This window comes from Gymnogyps californianus, chromosome 2 (genome assembly GCF_018139145.2).
Source record: "Gymnogyps californianus isolate 813 chromosome 2, ASM1813914v2, whole genome shotgun sequence".
NCBI classification, from domain to species: domain Eukaryota; kingdom Metazoa; phylum Chordata; class Aves; order Accipitriformes; family Cathartidae; genus Gymnogyps; species Gymnogyps californianus.
The window spans coordinates 139,222,883-139,241,974 of NC_059472.1; the positions used below are offsets into that span (position 1 = coordinate 139,222,883).

The 19,092-nt window shown below is 38.1% G+C and overlaps 1 protein-coding gene across 2 annotated transcripts in view; it reads right to left on the reverse strand.

Annotated features, from left to right (window-relative positions):
* The window catches only part of GLCCI1 (glucocorticoid induced 1), a 56,427-nt gene that overhangs the window by 11,614 nt on the left and 25,721 nt on the right, over positions 1-19,092 (reverse strand). Inside the window, exons 3-5 of one of the 2 annotated variants that reach the window (XM_050891215.1) lie at positions 14,915-15,001; positions 6,571-6,684; positions 3,335-3,487 (exon numbers count right to left, since the gene is read on the reverse strand). In XM_050891215.1, coding sequence (XP_050747172.1) covers positions 3,335-3,487; positions 6,571-6,684; positions 14,915-15,001 — 354 coding nt within the window. Of the gene's footprint in view, positions 1-3,334; positions 3,488-6,570; positions 6,688-14,914; positions 15,002-19,092 lie in introns of both variants that reach the window. The other variant, XM_050891214.1, reaches the window with a different exon arrangement.

Sequence of the window (19,092 nt, forward strand, 5' to 3'; positions counted from 1 at the left end):
CCCCACTCCCTACAATAAGTCCATCATCTTATTGTACCAAAGTCTCCAACATTTGTGTTGTGGACTCACAACGGGACAAAGAACAAAAGCCTGTCACAACCTCACAAAAAGTAGCTTCCCTCTTACAAGTTACGGTGGGCACAGATACACACCATCACAATTTCCTGGAAAGCTAGTCAACAAGTTATAGAACAGGAAGGAAAATATATCCAGAATCTTTGAATAAATGCATTAGAAAAGGAATTAAAGTTTATTAATAAATCTAAGGAGAAAGAGATGATTAAGAAGTGACTCAAAAAACCCAACTTTAACTTAGTTTTATGAAAGAAAAAAGAGAACACCTTTAGCTAACTAAGCAAGATGAGTGATCTGAAAAAATACACACATACATGGCTAAACTGAAAAGAATGAAATATTTGGAATGTTCTGACCACTTACAATGCAATTCCTTTAAACTTTATGGTCAATTAGATTATTAAAAGGTAATGACATAATGACATTACTGTATCAACTATCTTTGTGAAACACAAAAACAACAAGACTAATGTCTACAATAATTATTTTTACTTTATAAGTACAATTTCTATTATCATTAAAATATTATTTTAAAAAACCAAAGAAGAGCATTTCAAAGAACAGAACTAGGTCAGCATGAGAGAAGACAGAAGACATATTCCAAATCAATTTATACATTTTTTTAAGAAGTAGGATTACAAAAATTCAAGTCAGCAAAAGGGAAAACAGAAAGTATGTAACATCATACTCTACAAAACCAAAAAACAAGTCTAAAAAATAAATTAAACTGATTTGTGTATCTGAAGACTAAGCAAGGAAGTATGAAACTGGGAGGAAAGTTTCACTGGTTACCCATTTTAACTGGGAGCTAAATTAAAAGTAATTCAAGTAATATCCATAAACTGCTTTAACCTTAAGCTTATTTTTGTCCTATATATCAACTACTCTGATATCAATATATGAACTAAGAAACAGTTTGTTAAAAAAGAAAAAAAGAATCACAAGTTTATACTGAAGAGATGAGAAACTAATAGAAAAAAATTCAAGAAAACTAGACTAAAATTTTAAAAGTTAACAGAACTAAAATGCATTTTATTTTACTGGGGACAGCCCAAACATGGTTATCAAAACGAAACGGAAGAAATCAGAAAGCTACTAATGTAGTACCTAAATTGGGGGGGGGGGGGGGGGATTAAAAATTAGGTAGTGAGCTGCACCTAAAACAAAGGTAATATTCCTTCTCAGTGGTTTTAGCAGGTTGTATGTTATTCCCGAAATCTTTCCTGGCAAACGAATACAGATTCACAATAGAGCACAAAGTTTTTTTGCAGCTGCATAGATCGATTCATATGAAAGTTAAGGTCTGAACATGCACTGTTAAAACTGTGAAGTAAACGTGGAAACAGGTTAAAAGAAACCAGCTGAAAATCTAAAGGCACACCAATCTTACAAGCAAGTTGATAGAATAATTTATCCTTCACACATCACCCAAAGCAACCAACGACCTTTGATTGCTATTTTAAAATACTTTCTAAAAATACACAATGTTACAGCAAGAAAGAATGGCAGAAAACTGAAAGAAAAACAAATTGTTTCACTAGCAGTGAAACTAATGAAGTTCGGTTTCCTATGGTTTATCTTTTGTCAGTAATTCCTAACCTTTAACCTAGCTGCCCCAACTCCCCCAGGCTAAAAAGAAGCTAAATTGTTGTATTAGGAGAAAGTTCACCAGCAGTAAGATTGAGTAAATTACTCTTGTTATGATCTTCCATAAGTAAGCTATGAGATCTAGTAAGCTCAAAGACAGTGCTAGGAGTCCCATTCTAGGTCCCACTAGACCAGATTTCACAAAAATTAAGAGTTACATAGCAGGAAACAACCCTCTGCCCACAAAGATGGACTTGACTTCAAGGGCAATGTCTAATTTATGACCTTCTTTTGTGTCTGAAGACTCTCCCCAGCTAGATGTTTGGAGGAAGGGGTCACTATTGCCTTGGTTGCATAAACTGCTGAGCACCTCTGGCCCCAATCCAACAATGCACTTAAGTATGTGCTTAACTGTTTTGCTGGATCAGAGCCAGTACATTCAGTAACTTAGGAGACCGAGTTCTGCATCCCAAGTAATAAGCTGTTAAAGCCCAAGGACAACATTTACGAATATGATTTGTCCGATAAATGAATGAAACGTCCTCTAACCATAGGAGATTACAACCCTAGCCATAGTAACATCAATGGTGGCACTGTAATACATACTTTTTTATACTCTTTGGAGATGGTGCAACAAGGTGTATTGATTTGGGCTGTTTCGGTTTGTGTGTTTGGCTTTTTTCCTTATTCTCATGTTACAACACACACCCCTTCTAAAGGGATGAGACAGCCTTAGGAAAGCAAACTTAGCATAAAACTTCTGCTACTACAGTGTTTCATTCTTAAGACTGCTTTGTCTGCAAAACTAAGTCTCTGGAGAAGCCAAGACTATTCCAAAACTTTTTAAGTTTACTGCTGAAATGAAGTACTACAAATATCAGGTTTTGGAATCTTAAACCTCTGATTAAAGTTTTACAGCTTGACTTGTACATTGAATTGCTATTACATGACCATTCACAAGAAGAGAAACTACATCTTAGAGAAGATTAGAAAAAACAGTAGAGTAGTTTATTCCACAGCAGAAAATTTTCATTGGCTATTCAGGAAACAGTGGCTGTAACCCAAGTATTTCACGTTTTAAGTATCATCTAAGCACTCCAGTGCTCCTCAATGACAATTCCAATGCTCCAGTTCTCCCACATAAGCAAAGCTTCCCCGTTTGTCAGTATTTCCCATATGGAGATCTTCCATGACAGATCACAGTGGTTTCATGGAAGTAAAATGGTCCACATTCAGTTTAAGGAAGAAAAGCATTAAAACCAAAAAGCAGAGCATAGCACAGGAAGCTTAAGTCTTGTCTAAGAAAAAGAACACAAAATAAAGCAAATAAATTAATCTCCTGGTCTGTAATTACTTACTACTGTAGCCTGAAGTATCTAAATTTTCAAGCACTTGCATTTCGCACAAAAACTTTCAAGTTCTCTACAGAAAGGGCATTCTAAACAAAGTAGGTTTGGCCAGAAGCCCTTTAAAAAAAAGAAAAACAAAACAAAACACAACAAAAACCCAAACACCACCCTAAAACACTAAAACAAAATTTTCAAACAAACAGTTCTTTGAAGAAAATCATTTGTAATTTCAGCCACAAGGAAGGTTTCTCACAAGGAAGGTTTCCCATGTGTTTATAGATAACGAAGAAAAAACAACCATAAACACATTAATATAAGCTTACCTTGGATACTTCTTCTTTTCCACTGTTCTCCTTAATGAATACTTTTTCCAGTTCGGGGCTTATTCCTTCTACATTACACGGCACACGTGAAACAGTTGATTTTGGCACTGAAATGTTTGACAGTGGCATAGGGACTGATCTGGAAATAGAAGCCTAGAAGGTAGGGAGCAACATGATTTGAAGTTGGAAAATGGAATAAAGACAGAAGTCTGAAACTAGTACTAAAAAAACTAAAAAGTAAGAAGCTGTGTATTAATCTTGCCATCTAGAAGACCATCTTTACTTGGCAAATTATAATAAAAAGAAATGCTTGCATAAATCAAAAGCCACTAAAATCACCTCTACTTAACTCAAAGAAGTGTTCTATAATAAAAGCATTCTACTACTTCACTTATTAGTAAGTAGGCAGGTGTATGTACTTTCCAGATGTATAGACTACAGAATACGCAGTAGGGGGATGGGGAGCACGCAGGGTGCTGATGCTGATGGTTTAACTGGGATCCAAAAGGCATTTCGTAACATTCCTAAAGCTTAACCACTCAACTGAAATACTCACTTAATGCACTTTTATTCTCTTTTGGTTGGCTTTAGTGAATGAAAATTAAAGCATTCATTCTGAACCTTTAATTTCATTAGCTTGTAGCTTTTCAGAACTTTATGTCAAAGGTCTTAAAAGAAATCATTTCGAGTTTAAGAGTCAAGCATGTAAATAAATACAAGTATGGTTTTCAGAAAAACCTGTTGGAGTGGAACTCTGTTACCAACAGGAACCACTCACAAGAGTGCACATGCATCTTGTGCAGTCAACCTCAAAAGCTTTACCTTGGCAGCAGCTACGTAGCATAGATGCACCTATGCTGACAGCCACGAACAGTGTTCACTTCCCAATATATGTTCTCTTGTTCACAGAATCACAGGATGCTTAAGACAAAAAATTTTTTTTGAGTTCTTGCCAAACGAACCTTGCACAACGTGAAGCTCCAAAGGTGCATGTCACTTGTGTGGAGGCATTCTCTGACTCTGACAAAACATGCGGCCTGCAGGACGGCTTCCTACAATGGTGTCAGAACTGAAAACTTCACTGGCCTTGTCAGAGAACACCTTCTTGAGAAATCAAAATGTTGCACGAGCCATGACAAAGTGAGCTCCAAGTACTAAAGAACATTCCTTCAAAGCATATGTCCTAGGTGGATTTCAGTCTGTGTCAAAGACTGTTTTTACTGTGACTGTAAATAGTGGCACAGCTACCTGCAAAGCTTACTTTGAGACGGAAAGCAAAACCCTTTTCTATGCAAAATGTAGTGGGATTCTTTGTTACAGAGGCATAAAAGTTTCAGGAAGAATATCAATTTCCTATGCGTCTTCATCACAAGATTAGGTTTTAACCACGAGATTTTATCCAAACAGAAGAAGGAACATAAAGGATCAGCCATCATGGCTCAATCTCTTCTTTCTAAAACACTAGCTATTTAAAAAGACAGTCAGGAAATACAGTGACAGAACCAACATTTCAGGAGTTCAAATAGTGGCCTGTTAGTAACATGGGGTCCAAGTTAAGGATCCACTGTAGGTGAAATTTAATCAGGACTCAAATGTCTGTACTGTCAAATGAGACATGATTAACTGCTTTCTACAAGTGGCTTAAGGTTCACGAAGTCATTGACTGAACCTTGCCTGAGCTTTGGAACTCGTAATTGGGTTTCAGTTTTGCTGGCGGTTTGTAATGGCTAGAGCAGACACTGCACGGGGCATCCTCCCTTGCATCCTGCTGAGAATCTGGTTCATGGTCAGGTAATTTGGCCAGGTAATTTGTCCAAAGCTACTGTTCATATGTGTCAGAATCTTTATAACAGGAGACAAATAGATATACTCAGAGCATGGGTAAATTTTTATAACTTTGTGAAACATGAAAATGACCTGAAAACAAAAACTGTCTTAGCCAGGCTAGTGTTAAACTGATCAGCTATATTAAAATTTGCCTGAACTCACACATCACTTTGAAAAATGGGTAAACAATAAGACAACAGAAAACAGAAGTTGTCAGACTAGGAGCCTGAGCTTGACCTCTCAGAGAGCAGGATATCAAATTCATAGACTGATGGCTGGAGAGAAGTCCTGTCATCATCATGCCCATTGGCACAGAACATGAGAATGGTCATCAACATAACAGGACATAGTATTTTGCATCCTAAAGATTATGTCTGATTGAGGTTTTTCAGTAAGTCACAGTGTTTGGAACAAGAACAGGCTGGTGATCATAGCAATTTTTCTATTTAATATGATGGAAACTCTCAAAATATACTGTAACAACTGTACTGCAACATAGCCACTGCAACCACAAACTCTCATGCTAGAAGACAGGATCCTGTATTTACAATGATTCCGGACTACTGTAACAACCAAGAGGTATGTTCTAGACAAAACCATGAGGAAAAAGACTTTTATCCTGTAGTGTGACAGATTCTCTAGTCATCAGTCACCAGGGATGGGGTACTGTGGCAAGCATCACCTTGATTTCAGTTCAGTTTAAATTCAAGGTGAAGTATCACTTTCTTTTTATAAAGTAAACATCACAACATTGTTTTCCTTGACGTCATGTGGAAATTGCCTCTCTGTCCAGGAACTGATCAATAAGCAAAGTATCAGAAAGATTCTTAAAATGGGACAAGGAAATGAGATTTTCCCTCAAATCTCTGGTGATACAGCGTTGCTGTCTTTTACTGATAAACACATGGTAAGGTGAATTACAAGTCTGTTCGTAACAAGCCAGTTAGTGTTCTGCTTGCTGCTCAAAGACTGATCAATTGTTGGGCTGCCAATCCAGGCTGCTTACCCTTGGTACTTTCTTTTTCTTTATTTTCTATTTTTATTCCAGCTCAGACGAAATTGGGTTGCAAAACAGATAAGCAAATACCTTCCAGAGGAGCAGAGTGTACCACAAAAATTAGTCTTGGAAGCAAGCATGTATTCCTGGAAACGCAGTCTTATCTGGCCATGCTCAGAATTTTTACAGCATCTTAAAATATTTTAGTTGCTATCCTGCTGCAAGCTTGCTTTCTTTTATTATATGACAACTATCAGATAAATTTCAGTGAAGATGCAATGGTATCAGGTTGTTAAGCATTTCAGTGTACCACATAAGAAAACAAACAGAAGACAGACGGGAAGAAACAGCAGGCTATTCACCCAACCCTGATGAGGTAGGAGGCTGTTAATATAAGCAACTATCTACTTACCTGAGTCTGACTGATTGCTATATGGTTGCCATGGAGAGGTGACTGACGTTCTTTCTCTTTACTGTGACGACTACTCTGCTTACTGCGCTGAAGCTGCTGCCTCAGTTTGGCAATCTGCTGGAAAGAAGTTCAGGTGAAGTGATAATGAGTTATCGAATGTATAAATGCTCAAATCTTCACGTATAAAGTGAATCACAGACATTTTAAGTCCTCTTTGGAGGATTTTGCAAGCATATGGGATTGCCTTCCCTTGAAGCATGAGCATTAAAGCTTCTTTCTGCTTATTAGATACTTTCTCCAAAGTATCTGCCCTATTCACCAACCTGAATATGACAGCAGGCTTAGTTTAGTTACTAAACTTCCTCATTTATAAACAAGTACTGTAATAACTGACGCAAACAAAAGTAGTCAGAATGACAATTTGTAGCAATTTCTGGCCTATAACTGGTTTAAACTGGGGACTGTGAAGCCTACAGTTTATTTGATCTTAAACCGAACCAAAGTTTTCCAATGATAATTCATCATAAAAGCAAAGAGCCTTCACAAACAACTGGCAATCAATATGCATTGCTCATCTTGGAGAACTTATTTAATACATTTAATAGCATTTCCCTGCAGGCTAAATTATCACAGATTCCTTCAGGCAGATGGAATTATCTTTTCTGCTGTCTGCTGCAAAGATGTCTAATCAAAAGTTACATATTTTAAAGGTCAAATGCAACTAAGTCATTATCCATTTGACCTGCTCCTTAACAAGAAACCAAAGAATTTCATCTGGGGATTCCTCCACTTATTTACTCCTCCTGGATAATTTCTACATGAAAGAGAGTATTTACCTCTATAAGCATTGTCTCAGAAGTTTAGACTATGTGCAAATTCGCACAACAGGTACAGACACTTCCTTAAGACTAGGTAATTTTTTCCTTTGGGCTCAAGTCCCACTCTTCCTCATGCTCAGCACACTGGCATATACGGCAAAGCATGTACGGCCCCATTTCATTTTTAACTCAGCTAGAGATACAATTTTTAAAAACCTGAAGGGCAACTAAGAAGTGAATGCACATGGAATTCATATTTCAAAGAACTTCATCAGCTGGAAAGTAATCTCCCTTTCTGAGTGACAGCTTACAAGTACACACACTCTGTGGTTAACTCCAAGTAGAAAATATATCACTAGTGCTCCTGCAAAGCAACTCTGTAGTAGAGAATCACTTCATATCACTCTTCACAGTGTCAGAGATGACAGTGCTTGGTGAAGAGGTTTGGATGGAGCTTTGCTCCAGGCTGTGGACTTTTCTTTGTGATGTTTCTGGTATCACTCACAAAAGAAGGATCCACCTTTAAGGCTTCATATCAAGTCTTGCCACAGCTCATTCCCCATATTCAGAGAACTGCCACTCAGAAATGGCTGAATACTTTGATCTTTCAACAACAGACAAACAGTTCAGACTTCCAAAAGGGTCTGTGTGTAGAATACATCAAGAAAGACAGAGCCCTATTACGACTGAGTTTCTAACACAGATGAGCTAGATTTAGAGAACTGGGAGACTAATCCCTTGATGAAACGTGCAACCCAGGCATCATGTTGGAAGAAACTTTCAAGGAGTCTGATGAGATACTTCATCTCTACAAAAAAAAAAAAAAAAAAAATTGTCCAGAACTTCCCAATTCTCCCTGCAGGAGTTATGACAATTAGGAAACCTAGCTCCATAGAGAGATGAAACAGCAAGCAGGTAACCAGTCTGGTAAGAACACATACATCTACAAAGATTTATGTCTTGCATCAGAATGTTGGAGAATGGGGAGAACAGGGAAATGCTCTTCATCTTCCCCTTTAAAAACTTAAAAACAGAAGAGAAAAATGATGCCCAGATCAGAAGACAGCTGTGGACTGAGATGGCTGGCTACAAGAATAATCAGAGAGCAGGGAGAGTGCTGTATATAAATCTTTCATTTCTGCTGCCTCTCCCTGATGCTATGCGCCTCCTCCTAGTTAAAAAGTAAATACCCTATTTTTTTAATTTAAATGAAATCTGGCTTTCTGAGCTTTTCTCAGGAGCATGCTATTAAAAAAAAAAAAATCTATACAATTCCACCTCAGAGATCTGGCTGACTCATTTCTGTCACAAACAGGTTGCAAATCTTTGAGAACATAGCCTCTCACTGTAAAATCTGGACAGTGAAAGCATTAAATGGGAGAGCATTGATAGGCTGGTATGTCTCTAGGCTGACCAAAACCTTGAAGCTCTTATATCCTGAAAGGAATCACGGACCCCTAGAATGTGAGGTTCTCTCAGCCACCTCAAGAGTATGTATATTTTGGCAGTCAGTAGGTTCTTGACAGTAACAGAAAGAAAAGGCTTCTTGGGTCACTGAGGAGAAAGATGAAAACTCGTTGAAGAATCTGACTGTGTATCTGGAGCTGATACGATCACTTAAGCCAAACATGCGATGCAGCGAAGAAACAGATACACCTTCTCAGATCACCTGTCCTTAGCCCTGAATTTGAAGGACCCTAGCTTTCCATGATGTGGTAGTTACCATCAGACAAAAAAAAAAAAAAAAAAAAGGAAAGTAAGGATGGGCATATAAAAAGGAATGTGCCATTTCTTATTCATCCTCCAGACACGGGAGACAGAGGTTTGCCAGCACAGACGACCCAGCTTCAGAGCAGCCACACTAAGCAGGCAGTGGCACCGAGTACATGGACAGAAGAATCCTCCAAACTAAATGATGCTCCATCTCTTCACCAAGGGGAGTCCACAGTGAATCCACCACTTGCTAAAGCTAATCCTGAAATCCCAATAGCTTTTTTTCTTCTACAAGATTATCTTTTTATTGCCAATTATTTTCTATCTCAAACTCAAATAAAGCCACTACTACTAACAGGAAGAGGTACCTGTGCTAGCTTCCTAGAAGTTTATCTTCACCTTCTTCCTAAGGAGCAGAGAAGCACAATCAAGGCACCAAACATAACCAAAATGAGCTGCAGACAGGTATGAGGTACACTAATCCTAGGAAAACAGATATAATTCATGTAGTGAGGAAGGAGTCTGAAACATATGTCTTGATGGCACCTGTTTTACCAAGTATCTCAAAGAAGCAGCAGATCCTGTCTCTTGGGCACTCGACTGATACAACTAATACGAGCTAGGGAACTTGCTGTGCAAAGAAAATGGTGCCAAGTGATTGGTATCAGGAAAACACGTACTTGAAGATCCAGCCATTACACTAGTGTAAATACACTCTGACATTGAACTCCATTCAGGGCAGCAATACAGGTATTTCAGTTAGGAAGAGGAGGCAGAGAAGGAATAATGTGCTATGCTGGGGAAAAAAAAGTGCAGTAACAAAACACTCCATTTTAACAGGGCAGCTAAGAACAGAAAGAGTTTGGGACACCATTGCCCTCACACGCCCAAGTACTGAGCATGAAGGTGACTGGGGCATACACAATCATATTAAGGAACACATGTAAATCATCACAAAAAGATCTAATGTGTATCCTTTAAAGCATCCAGTTGTTGAAGACATTAAAGCCTTAGCTTCACACATATATGCACTTAGATCCATGAAATGTGACAATGATTTTAGTATACCAATTCAAATGCTCTCCCTGTCTACCTAGCTTGAAGATGGGCAGAAAGTTCTCATTATACATTACAGGTATTTTCTTAGAGGATACAGCTCAAAATAAAAAAAAAATTTAAAAAATTAAAGAAAAAATCAAGGAATTCCTCAAGAAATAAACGCAATTTGAACCCTACTTCCAATGTTCAGATACAATTATTTAAAAATATTCTGCTACTTTACAAGGTGTAAACATATATCGTAGCAAATTTCAAAGTACATATTTTAATTCACATTTGGCAAGTACTGTCACGTGACTGTATGGTGGGGGGGAACACACACCACAAATCTGTGCACATTTCAAAAAAATTAAGAAAGTTTTCAGCCTTTCCTCTTCCAGTGACTGTTCCCTGCAATATTGTTGATGTATCAGAAGACTCTTTTCTTCATGTGCTTTGAAGTTATTTATAAAAAAAAAAACACCAACAAAAAACCCAAGAAAACACAAAGATCAGTGCATCATAACAGTAATAAACCTACATCAGGTCATTCAGGACACAAACTTGCAGTTCGGCATTGATGGTTTACTGTCATACAGCCAACTATAAGATGACCATCAAAGATTATTAAACAAACAAGAAGTTAGGAAAAAAACCTATAAATATGGTTTTTACTTGCTGAATATTTTTACAGCTAGAAGTGTACTTGAAATAAGTATTAATCTTGTCTATACCACTTGTAATATGCATGCAGTCTAATATAACTAATGGCACAAACATGAGAAATAAGCAAATTTACAACACTGGAATAATCTGAGTATCCTGATAATTTTTCATTTGAAGAGACCTAGATGTAGATTACTAATATGAAGGAACATGTTACTTCTCACCATTTCTGTCCAAATGCTCATTAATATTTACCAGTTGATAGGTCGTATTTCTACAAATCAGGCCACACAACATGGTAACTTCCTATTGCTGAACAAGCCACAAACTCCTTAATAATGAGAGCAAACTCATTCATGAACTATTTGTTAATAAACAAGTTAACCAGTAGGTCAAAGAGCAAAAAAAGCATTAGAAATTCACCCTAAACCTTTGAATACAATCTTTCCATTGGTATATGAAAGCACATAAAAAGTGCAAGCTCTCATATTCGATTCTCTTTTATTCCAAAGTCCTTTTCAAGTACTCTGTTAGAGCAAAAGGGACCTTCCAATGGGGGGTTGCTGGTGTCAGTGTAACAGATACGGCATACAGAGGTGCTTAAGGGAAGTGAAAAATCAGCCGTCTAAAATACGTCTTTAAAAACCTACACAAACTGAAAACTATTTGTTTTAAATCCTGGGTTCCTCCAGTTCTGGGTAAATTCCAGTTCATTGTAAGCTATAACTAAAATTGTCCCTATTCAACTTCAACAGAATTTCAAACTAACTATTCAGGTAGAAAGGGGAAAAAATACCAGTGGTTCAAACCATTACTTGGTTTGTGTCCAGTACAAAGACTGATAGCAATCTTTATCTCCCAGTCAAGACATGTATCTATTAAAATAATATTAAAGCAGTCTGGCATTATCTTACAACAAGTTATATTCAAGATTTCATAAAAACAAGCAGTAGAACCCTTCAGAATAAAAAACAAACAGTAAATTTTGTTAGGAGGTGATAAAAAAAGGTATATTCTATCATTACAAAGTTCATCTTGAGAGCTGGGGAGTTTTACATTTTTTAATAGACCCACTACAAGCAAGCAAGCATTGCCTATTTCACTGCTAGACAGATTCAATCCTGACGCCCACCTATTTCAATTCAAGGGCAAAATAATTTTCAACTACCCAAAGTGAAAATTTTTTTTATGCGGCAATACAGAATTCATTTGCTTGCTTGCATTCTTAAGTCTATACACTAATTTTTAGGTTTTTTAAATGTAAATCTATTAAAAAGAGTTCCTAGTTGTGTCAAATAAATGCATTTAATTGTAATAGTTCTCTAACCAAGGAAAAACCGTTTTTTTTAAACTTAAAAGCACATTCAATCTTTTATCAAAACCAATTAAAACTATGCATACAAGTATTTGGCTAGTTTACAGTACCAACATAATAGAAAATACATGCTAGAAATCATTCCAGTAATTGTTGGAACAAGAAAACATGAATCCAAAGTGCTAAGATAAGCCAAGGAAACTGTAAACAGCTATCTACTTGTTTACTGTCAAATGCTATGGGAAACAATTCAAAATGCTGAGCAGAACCACTGTTACCTATGTTACTCATAACAAATGCAGTTGCCCAGGAGAGGTGATACTTTTATTTCCATTACTTAAGCTCTTGCTTTCAGCTGCCTATAGCTTTGTCAAATTTTCTCTGAAGTCTATCATGCAACATTCAGCTCTCCTATCTCCTTCCCATCAGAGATTTCAGTAGAAGTATTAGAGTCATTTTAAGAATGAGATTAAAATGAAAGGCGGGTGGAAATCATTTCACCATTTTATGTGCTAAAACACACTATCATAGCTTTTTACCTGGGAAGCTCTGTTGTCCAATGCTCTGGAAGAAAAAGCCAAACATTCATCTGGGAGTCCTTTATGCTGGGAACATGCTCCTCTATTCCCTTGGAAAAATCTTTACGTTTGGCGAAGCTTTAGCAAAATTTTCAGTTCGCACGTGTTCAAGAAGGACGTTTGGAACCAGCAGCTACATTTGCTAGTAATTCTGTCTCTAGTGGGCTTTACAGTTTGAATAAACCTGCCCCCAAGAATTCTTCCTTCCATAAACTGCAGATGACTGTAGCACAAAGAAACTGGGCACACGGATACTGTTGGTATTGAACAAACTCTTAACACCCACCACACAGGCATTAAGTAGCTGGACAGAGAAACTGGAACCAGGACTTATAGGTGAGGAAAAAGAAAGGGATAAAATGGAAGCCAAACAATGGAGACAGAACAGACAAGGAGCTGGAAGGTAACTGAGTAAGAGCTCAAGTAAGGGGAGATAGACGAGAATTGGCTGGATAACGCATGCAGAATGATATTGGGACTATGAACCTGGGGAACAAGAAAAGGCAAGAAAACTGCTTTGAGAAGCTGGGGAAAGCAAAACAGAGGAAGGGGAAGAACTATAAGCTGGAGAAGACAAGGGCAGGTTTTGGGATGAATAACCAGTGCAAAATTTGGATAGAAACAATTCCCTTCCACACGCTCCATTTTTTCCAATACTGTGTTCTATCGGAAAGGAACCATGAAACCCACTGGCCACATGTTTCTTATCTTTCTCTTGTGGTCAGTCCGTAAAGAAGATGGCAACCTAGCACAATGGATCACTGTTATCAAATGGCAGAGACTTGCTTACATGCTGAAGGTTTCACTATCACTGACAGTCACAGCCCTGTGGCGAAGAAAAGCTGCTTGTTGCAGAACTTGACAGGGAACCGCCAGAAGATGAAGGATGATCTCTAAGTAAAAGCAAGCAAGCGTTATCCTGGAAATACAGATGCAATTCCTGCCCCTGCTACAACTCCTTTGTGCTGGTAGGTAATGTTTAAGCCAAACCTTTTCAGACACAAAACTCCTTCTGCACTAATTTCTGGGCACTTAATCCGTGATTCTAAGTGCCTCCTCACAGCTGCAGATGAAGTCACCCAGGCAACTGAAGACCCAGGTACTAATAAATCAGCTAAGATGGGTTTCATAACAGGTACTCAAGGAGATGCGAATAGACAATCCTCTTTGGCCCAGGTCCTCATCTTTAAAAATGAGGTTATTGCCACCACTGGAATGCAAGATTATTCCATATTTGTCAAATCTGATTTTAAAATTCAAGTAATTAAACTTACTTCACTCCTTTTGACAACTACTCTTCCTATCAAGAGGACTATATATTGCCAGTAACATCATCTCCTCAGATAACCTATACATTTCTTCTAATTTTTGAATGTCCTATTAAACAATGAGCCAGGAGAGAGGATGCAAAAAGCCCAGAGTATCAGGGAAAAGTCCCACCCCATGAGAACATGCTGCAAGATTCATTTCTTAAAAAGAAAGGTGTAGCTCTTCAAGAGAGGCTGTACCCTTCCTGACAGGCGCATGAGGCTCACTGCAGGCCAGTTTTTAGGTACTGGACAGAGCTAGAGTTACATGAACTCTGGACAGAATGGAGTTTACTGGGACAAAAACTGAAATACTGTCATTTCAGCTGAGCTGGAAACCGTCTTACTGTATGTACTTTCTCATGATGCAAATCCACTTCACTTTTGCTGGGTTCTTTCTAGTTGCAACTGTAGCCTACAGCAAAATACATATGATTAAAGAGCATTTCAAGTAATCATACCACTACTGTATCAACACTTACCCTCCTTTTTCATTTGTGAAAGTGATGTCCTCTCTACCTCCACCCTAAAACTTGAACGAAATTTCTAAACAAGAATATGCTAACATACCAACTTACACTTTGCCTCTTTCAGGAGAGCAGCATTAAAGAACAGAAAGCTAGCTAAGGTAACTCTGAACAGAAAAATTGGTAAGCAACAACAAGCTGGCTCCTCAGCACTCACTCTGGCCGCTCCTTCACAGCCAACACTGTGTAGTAGGCAGGGAGGAAATCCAACAGGCATAAAATAACAATCACTCTTGAAACAACTCTTACACTGGAGGTAAAACCTGTTTCAAAAGCAACAGAGGGGAGGGAAAAGGTGCAGTTTCCTGGTCTTCAGATAGGGATTAAAACATGTCTTGGGCATATCAAAACTTGAAAGGCTCCACTGTGCAAAACTCCTCACCTCTTTTAGTTGGTCAGCACTTCCCCATGATGCTGAGCGCTGATGTGATCTCTTTTCTGCTCCTTCTTCAGCCCAACAGCTAGGTGTCTAGAGGGAAAAAAAAAAAAAAGAATACTGTACTGCATTCTCCAGGTAAGAAAAACTTTCGGCACAAATTATTGCTTTACTCTTTCTGCAGTGTCAGAGTTCAGGCATTATACATGAAGAATAAATTTCAGAATCTGATATGCAGCAGTAATAGGCTCAATAAATGAAAAAAAAAAAAAACCCCAATATAGAAAACTAAGGCTTTGTAAACTTGCATTTACAAAGGATGAGGACAATGCACATTACTGAAGAAGGAATCAGAGGCCTGACAATCACAAAAAAAACAAACCTTACCTGGCTACTCCCATCTGCACTTTGGCATCCATTTCTAGTTTTCGCTCAGTGGACAGTTTAGAAAACCACAAGATTAAAAAAATATACAAACTCAAAAAAAAGAGACCAAAAGCCAGGATTCACTTCTCCCACCTGTCTTCCTTAATCACTGGGCCATATAATCAATTCCTTCTTGCTAAGTCTGACTTGATACAGAGTTTGATATACCTTTTATTATTTTTGGCACCATCCTACGTGAGCAGAACAGTGAAGGGCAGGCCTTTTCCAGCCCTGTCTGCAAGCCCAGAACTTCGGGGACTGTCCTTGGATGTAAGAGCTATAAAGTTAAACCCCAAAGACTGAGAAGGGTCTGGAAGCCAGATCTCCCAGCTCCTGTGCTTATTCACCACAAGACTATTATGAAAATTGAGGGTATCCACCAGCGTTTCTGAACAGGAGAGTCACTGGCTGCCAGAGGAGCAATGGGGACATCTAAAATCAAGGGAGAGCTTGGGGTATGAACCATATAAAACTCAGGGCTATAGGAATATATATAAATCTGTGAAAAGAAAAAATAAAGGTTTTTTTTTCAACTCCTCCTACTAGTATTAACTGCATCTTTCACAATAAGGCCGCAAGAAATAAAACTATAGAACTGAAAACAATGAGAATTTGGCAGTGAGGTTCTTCAGGGAGGGGACCACTGCTGATACTTCTCCAAGGGTGATGGGACCCCAGCCCAGCAGGACAGGTGGGATCTGGGATCCACCTCCCTGCAGGACTTCCTTCTTTTGCATGGAAACCCTGTTCCTCCACAGCTTTCCTTACTCTTGTTTCCTCTCTAGGGTCTAGAAACTTCTGTAGCACCCACACACATAGCAGACGCTGTTCTGCCCAGGAAGGATGCCGGGCATTGCCTTGGAGAACACCACAAAAACAACGTCTGCAGCTCCTCACCCTCACTGCCCTGCAAAGGGAGGCAGAAGCAGCCCTCCCGGGCCAGGCCACTCAAGCCAAGCAGGCCAGGCCAGGCCCGGTACCATTAAGCACTGAACTGCAGTTTCAGAGCACAGGCTACACCTTCATAATCACCACACTGCCATAGTATTATATGGCCTACTGCCCAGCACTTAACTCATAAGTGCTAATATTTAATGTGCTAAGCCACTTTGCGTGCACAGGCCTATGTATCCCATTTGTGTTTTCTGCCAGCCCTGCACTTTCCATGTTTTTGGTGGGTTTTTTCCTCCGTTATTTTTACACCACCAGGAATACTTCCACCAAAGGCCCAGCAAGCTGTGTGGGCGATTAGAAAGCAAAATGGAAAAAACCAGTAACAAAGTTTTTGCTGCATGTTCCCAGGAAAGAAAAAACAAGTCTTTATAAAAGTTAGGGTTCTGCGTATTTATTATATGAGTCTCTCTGTGTGGGTCTGGGGAAGAAGCCAGAAAATAATCTGGTTGTGAAAAAAAAAAAAAAAAAAAAAATCAAGAGTGAAGAGTTAAAACAGCTCTTTAAAACTATGAGGAAAACATGGGAGTCCCTCAGCCAGGCAACCCATGACTCTCATCACCCAAAGCAGAGCCTTTGCCACATGCGCGCTACCTATGTGTGCACTCGCTCGCTCTGCATTTTAGTGGAGCCATGTTCTAAATAATTATTTGTTCTTGCAGATTGGGTACTTACCACCTCCCTGAAATTTGTGTGAAAGACACTGTATTGCTTTTACATTTTTTTTTAAACACTGAAGTGGCTTGCAGATTTCTAAAGAACTAGAGAAAACGGGGGGAAAATTTGCTCCTTTTTCAAAATCATGGGCTTTCACAATCTATTACAATTTACTTTCCAATTTAAATTGCTCGTTTCTTAAAGTATTTTACTATATCCCAAGTACAGATGGAACCATACCCTCATACAAAACCAGAAAAACATCAATGCAAAGGAAATTCTTTGAAAATTTATCTTCCAAAGAGTGTTTTCTGAATACAACACTGCTCCATAGTTTGGGGAACAACTCCAGGACGAGGTAGAAACACGCATTTCAGGTGCTTAAATATTTACCTGTAGCACAGTAGGGTGTACCAGGGATCACTACAAGCTCATAGTCTTTCAACTACAGCTTAATAAACAGAACAGAAAAGACATCGAATGTCTAAAAAGCCAAAGTGAGTTTCTCAACAAAGAGAAGTAAACTGTTAAAAAAAAACACAAAAAACCCATATGTAGAAAGCAAGAGCTTGCCTGTATTTTTTAATAAGCACAGATATTGATCCAGATAGTATGGACAAAAACCAAATAGCAACACCCTGAAGAACTTCTTCAACAACACTGGTGACTTAGTAGAGAGAGGTGGGAATCCTTATATTGCTGTTGATTTAATCACAAATCAAAACTAACAAATATAAAACATCCATTCACTTAATACTAAATGTACTTTCTCAAATATGCTTTGACACACTCTTCCACTCAAACACTATCTCCCTTGAGACAGGGATTACACAGTTACTTTCAATCTGTGGTATATTGAGTCAAGTCACAACCTTTCAAACTATACATACAAGTATCAGTGTACAGGGGGCAGACTATTTGTGTCCCTCAATTTTATTTGCAGTATTAGATTACAAATACTATATGATGTTCCTAGCACAGTAGTGAAGTCAGGCAATGTTATATTAATATGCTATTTATATTCAGATGGAAAAAAGAAAAAAGGTTAAAAAATAACACAACATAAGCAGTTACTAGAATATTATAGCAAGCTAGTCTTCTTCAAACCCTAGAAATTGCTGTTTATAATATATCGTAACCCACATTATATGAAGATAAGTTTTGGGTTTGTAACCCCATATCCTTATATTCAAGCAAAAGCTTTTAAAAACAAAACAAAAAGAACCCCACACTTGTTATATTCAAACAGAAATTCTGCTTTTGTAAGTTTAGCTCATGTATGAGCACCTCATATCTCACTTGAATATTGCAATTTACATCACAAATAAGATGTGGGTGTACAGCACCCTTGATATGCCACATTTTATGAAAACTGTTTTCACATCCTTATTTACAACTTCTACAAAACAGGCTTATCCATGGAAGCCTTCATTTGAAGCTGCAAGTGCACTTCCAATGTGTTAAACATATTAAAATAATAATGAAAGCAAAAAAGTAACTCAAAACTGTATTTGAAGAAAAATGTCTGAATCACAATAAATGAAACCGAAGTTGCTGCACCTCAAGTCAGAAACACAGTAAGAGAGGTCATAGGCACTATCTGTGAAACTGGTAATATTTCAGAGCTGAAACAAATTTACAGCATCACTTAAGTATGAACTGAACTTCATGAAACTGAAGGATTATTCCTGCAAGTCTACATTCAGAAACTAAGATTTAAAACATTTTAGGAGGAGAACCTTGAAAACATTAAGTAATGAATGCTGCAGCTTCAAGCGGAGGATCGCTGATATTTCAAAATGCGAAGGTTCATGGTCCCAGTTTCAGTTGACACAATGCTTAAAGCATGTGCATGGGATAGGACATGCTGAGAACACCACATCTGGTTGCTCTCTTCAGTCTTAATGTAAATCACAATTACCATTGTTCTAACTCACCCAACCTTGCAGAGATTAGCATTTCTTCCAACACGTTTAGTAATTCTGCCTTGCCTTTCCACCCATGTCAGGGATATACACCTACATTCTTTCCACTTCATTTAGATCAGAATGACTGCATGGAGTACCAACCTACCTAAACCTAAAATAAGACTGAATTACTCTAAATATCTCACTTTTTATTGCCAGCCCTTCGCTCTAATTACTATATCT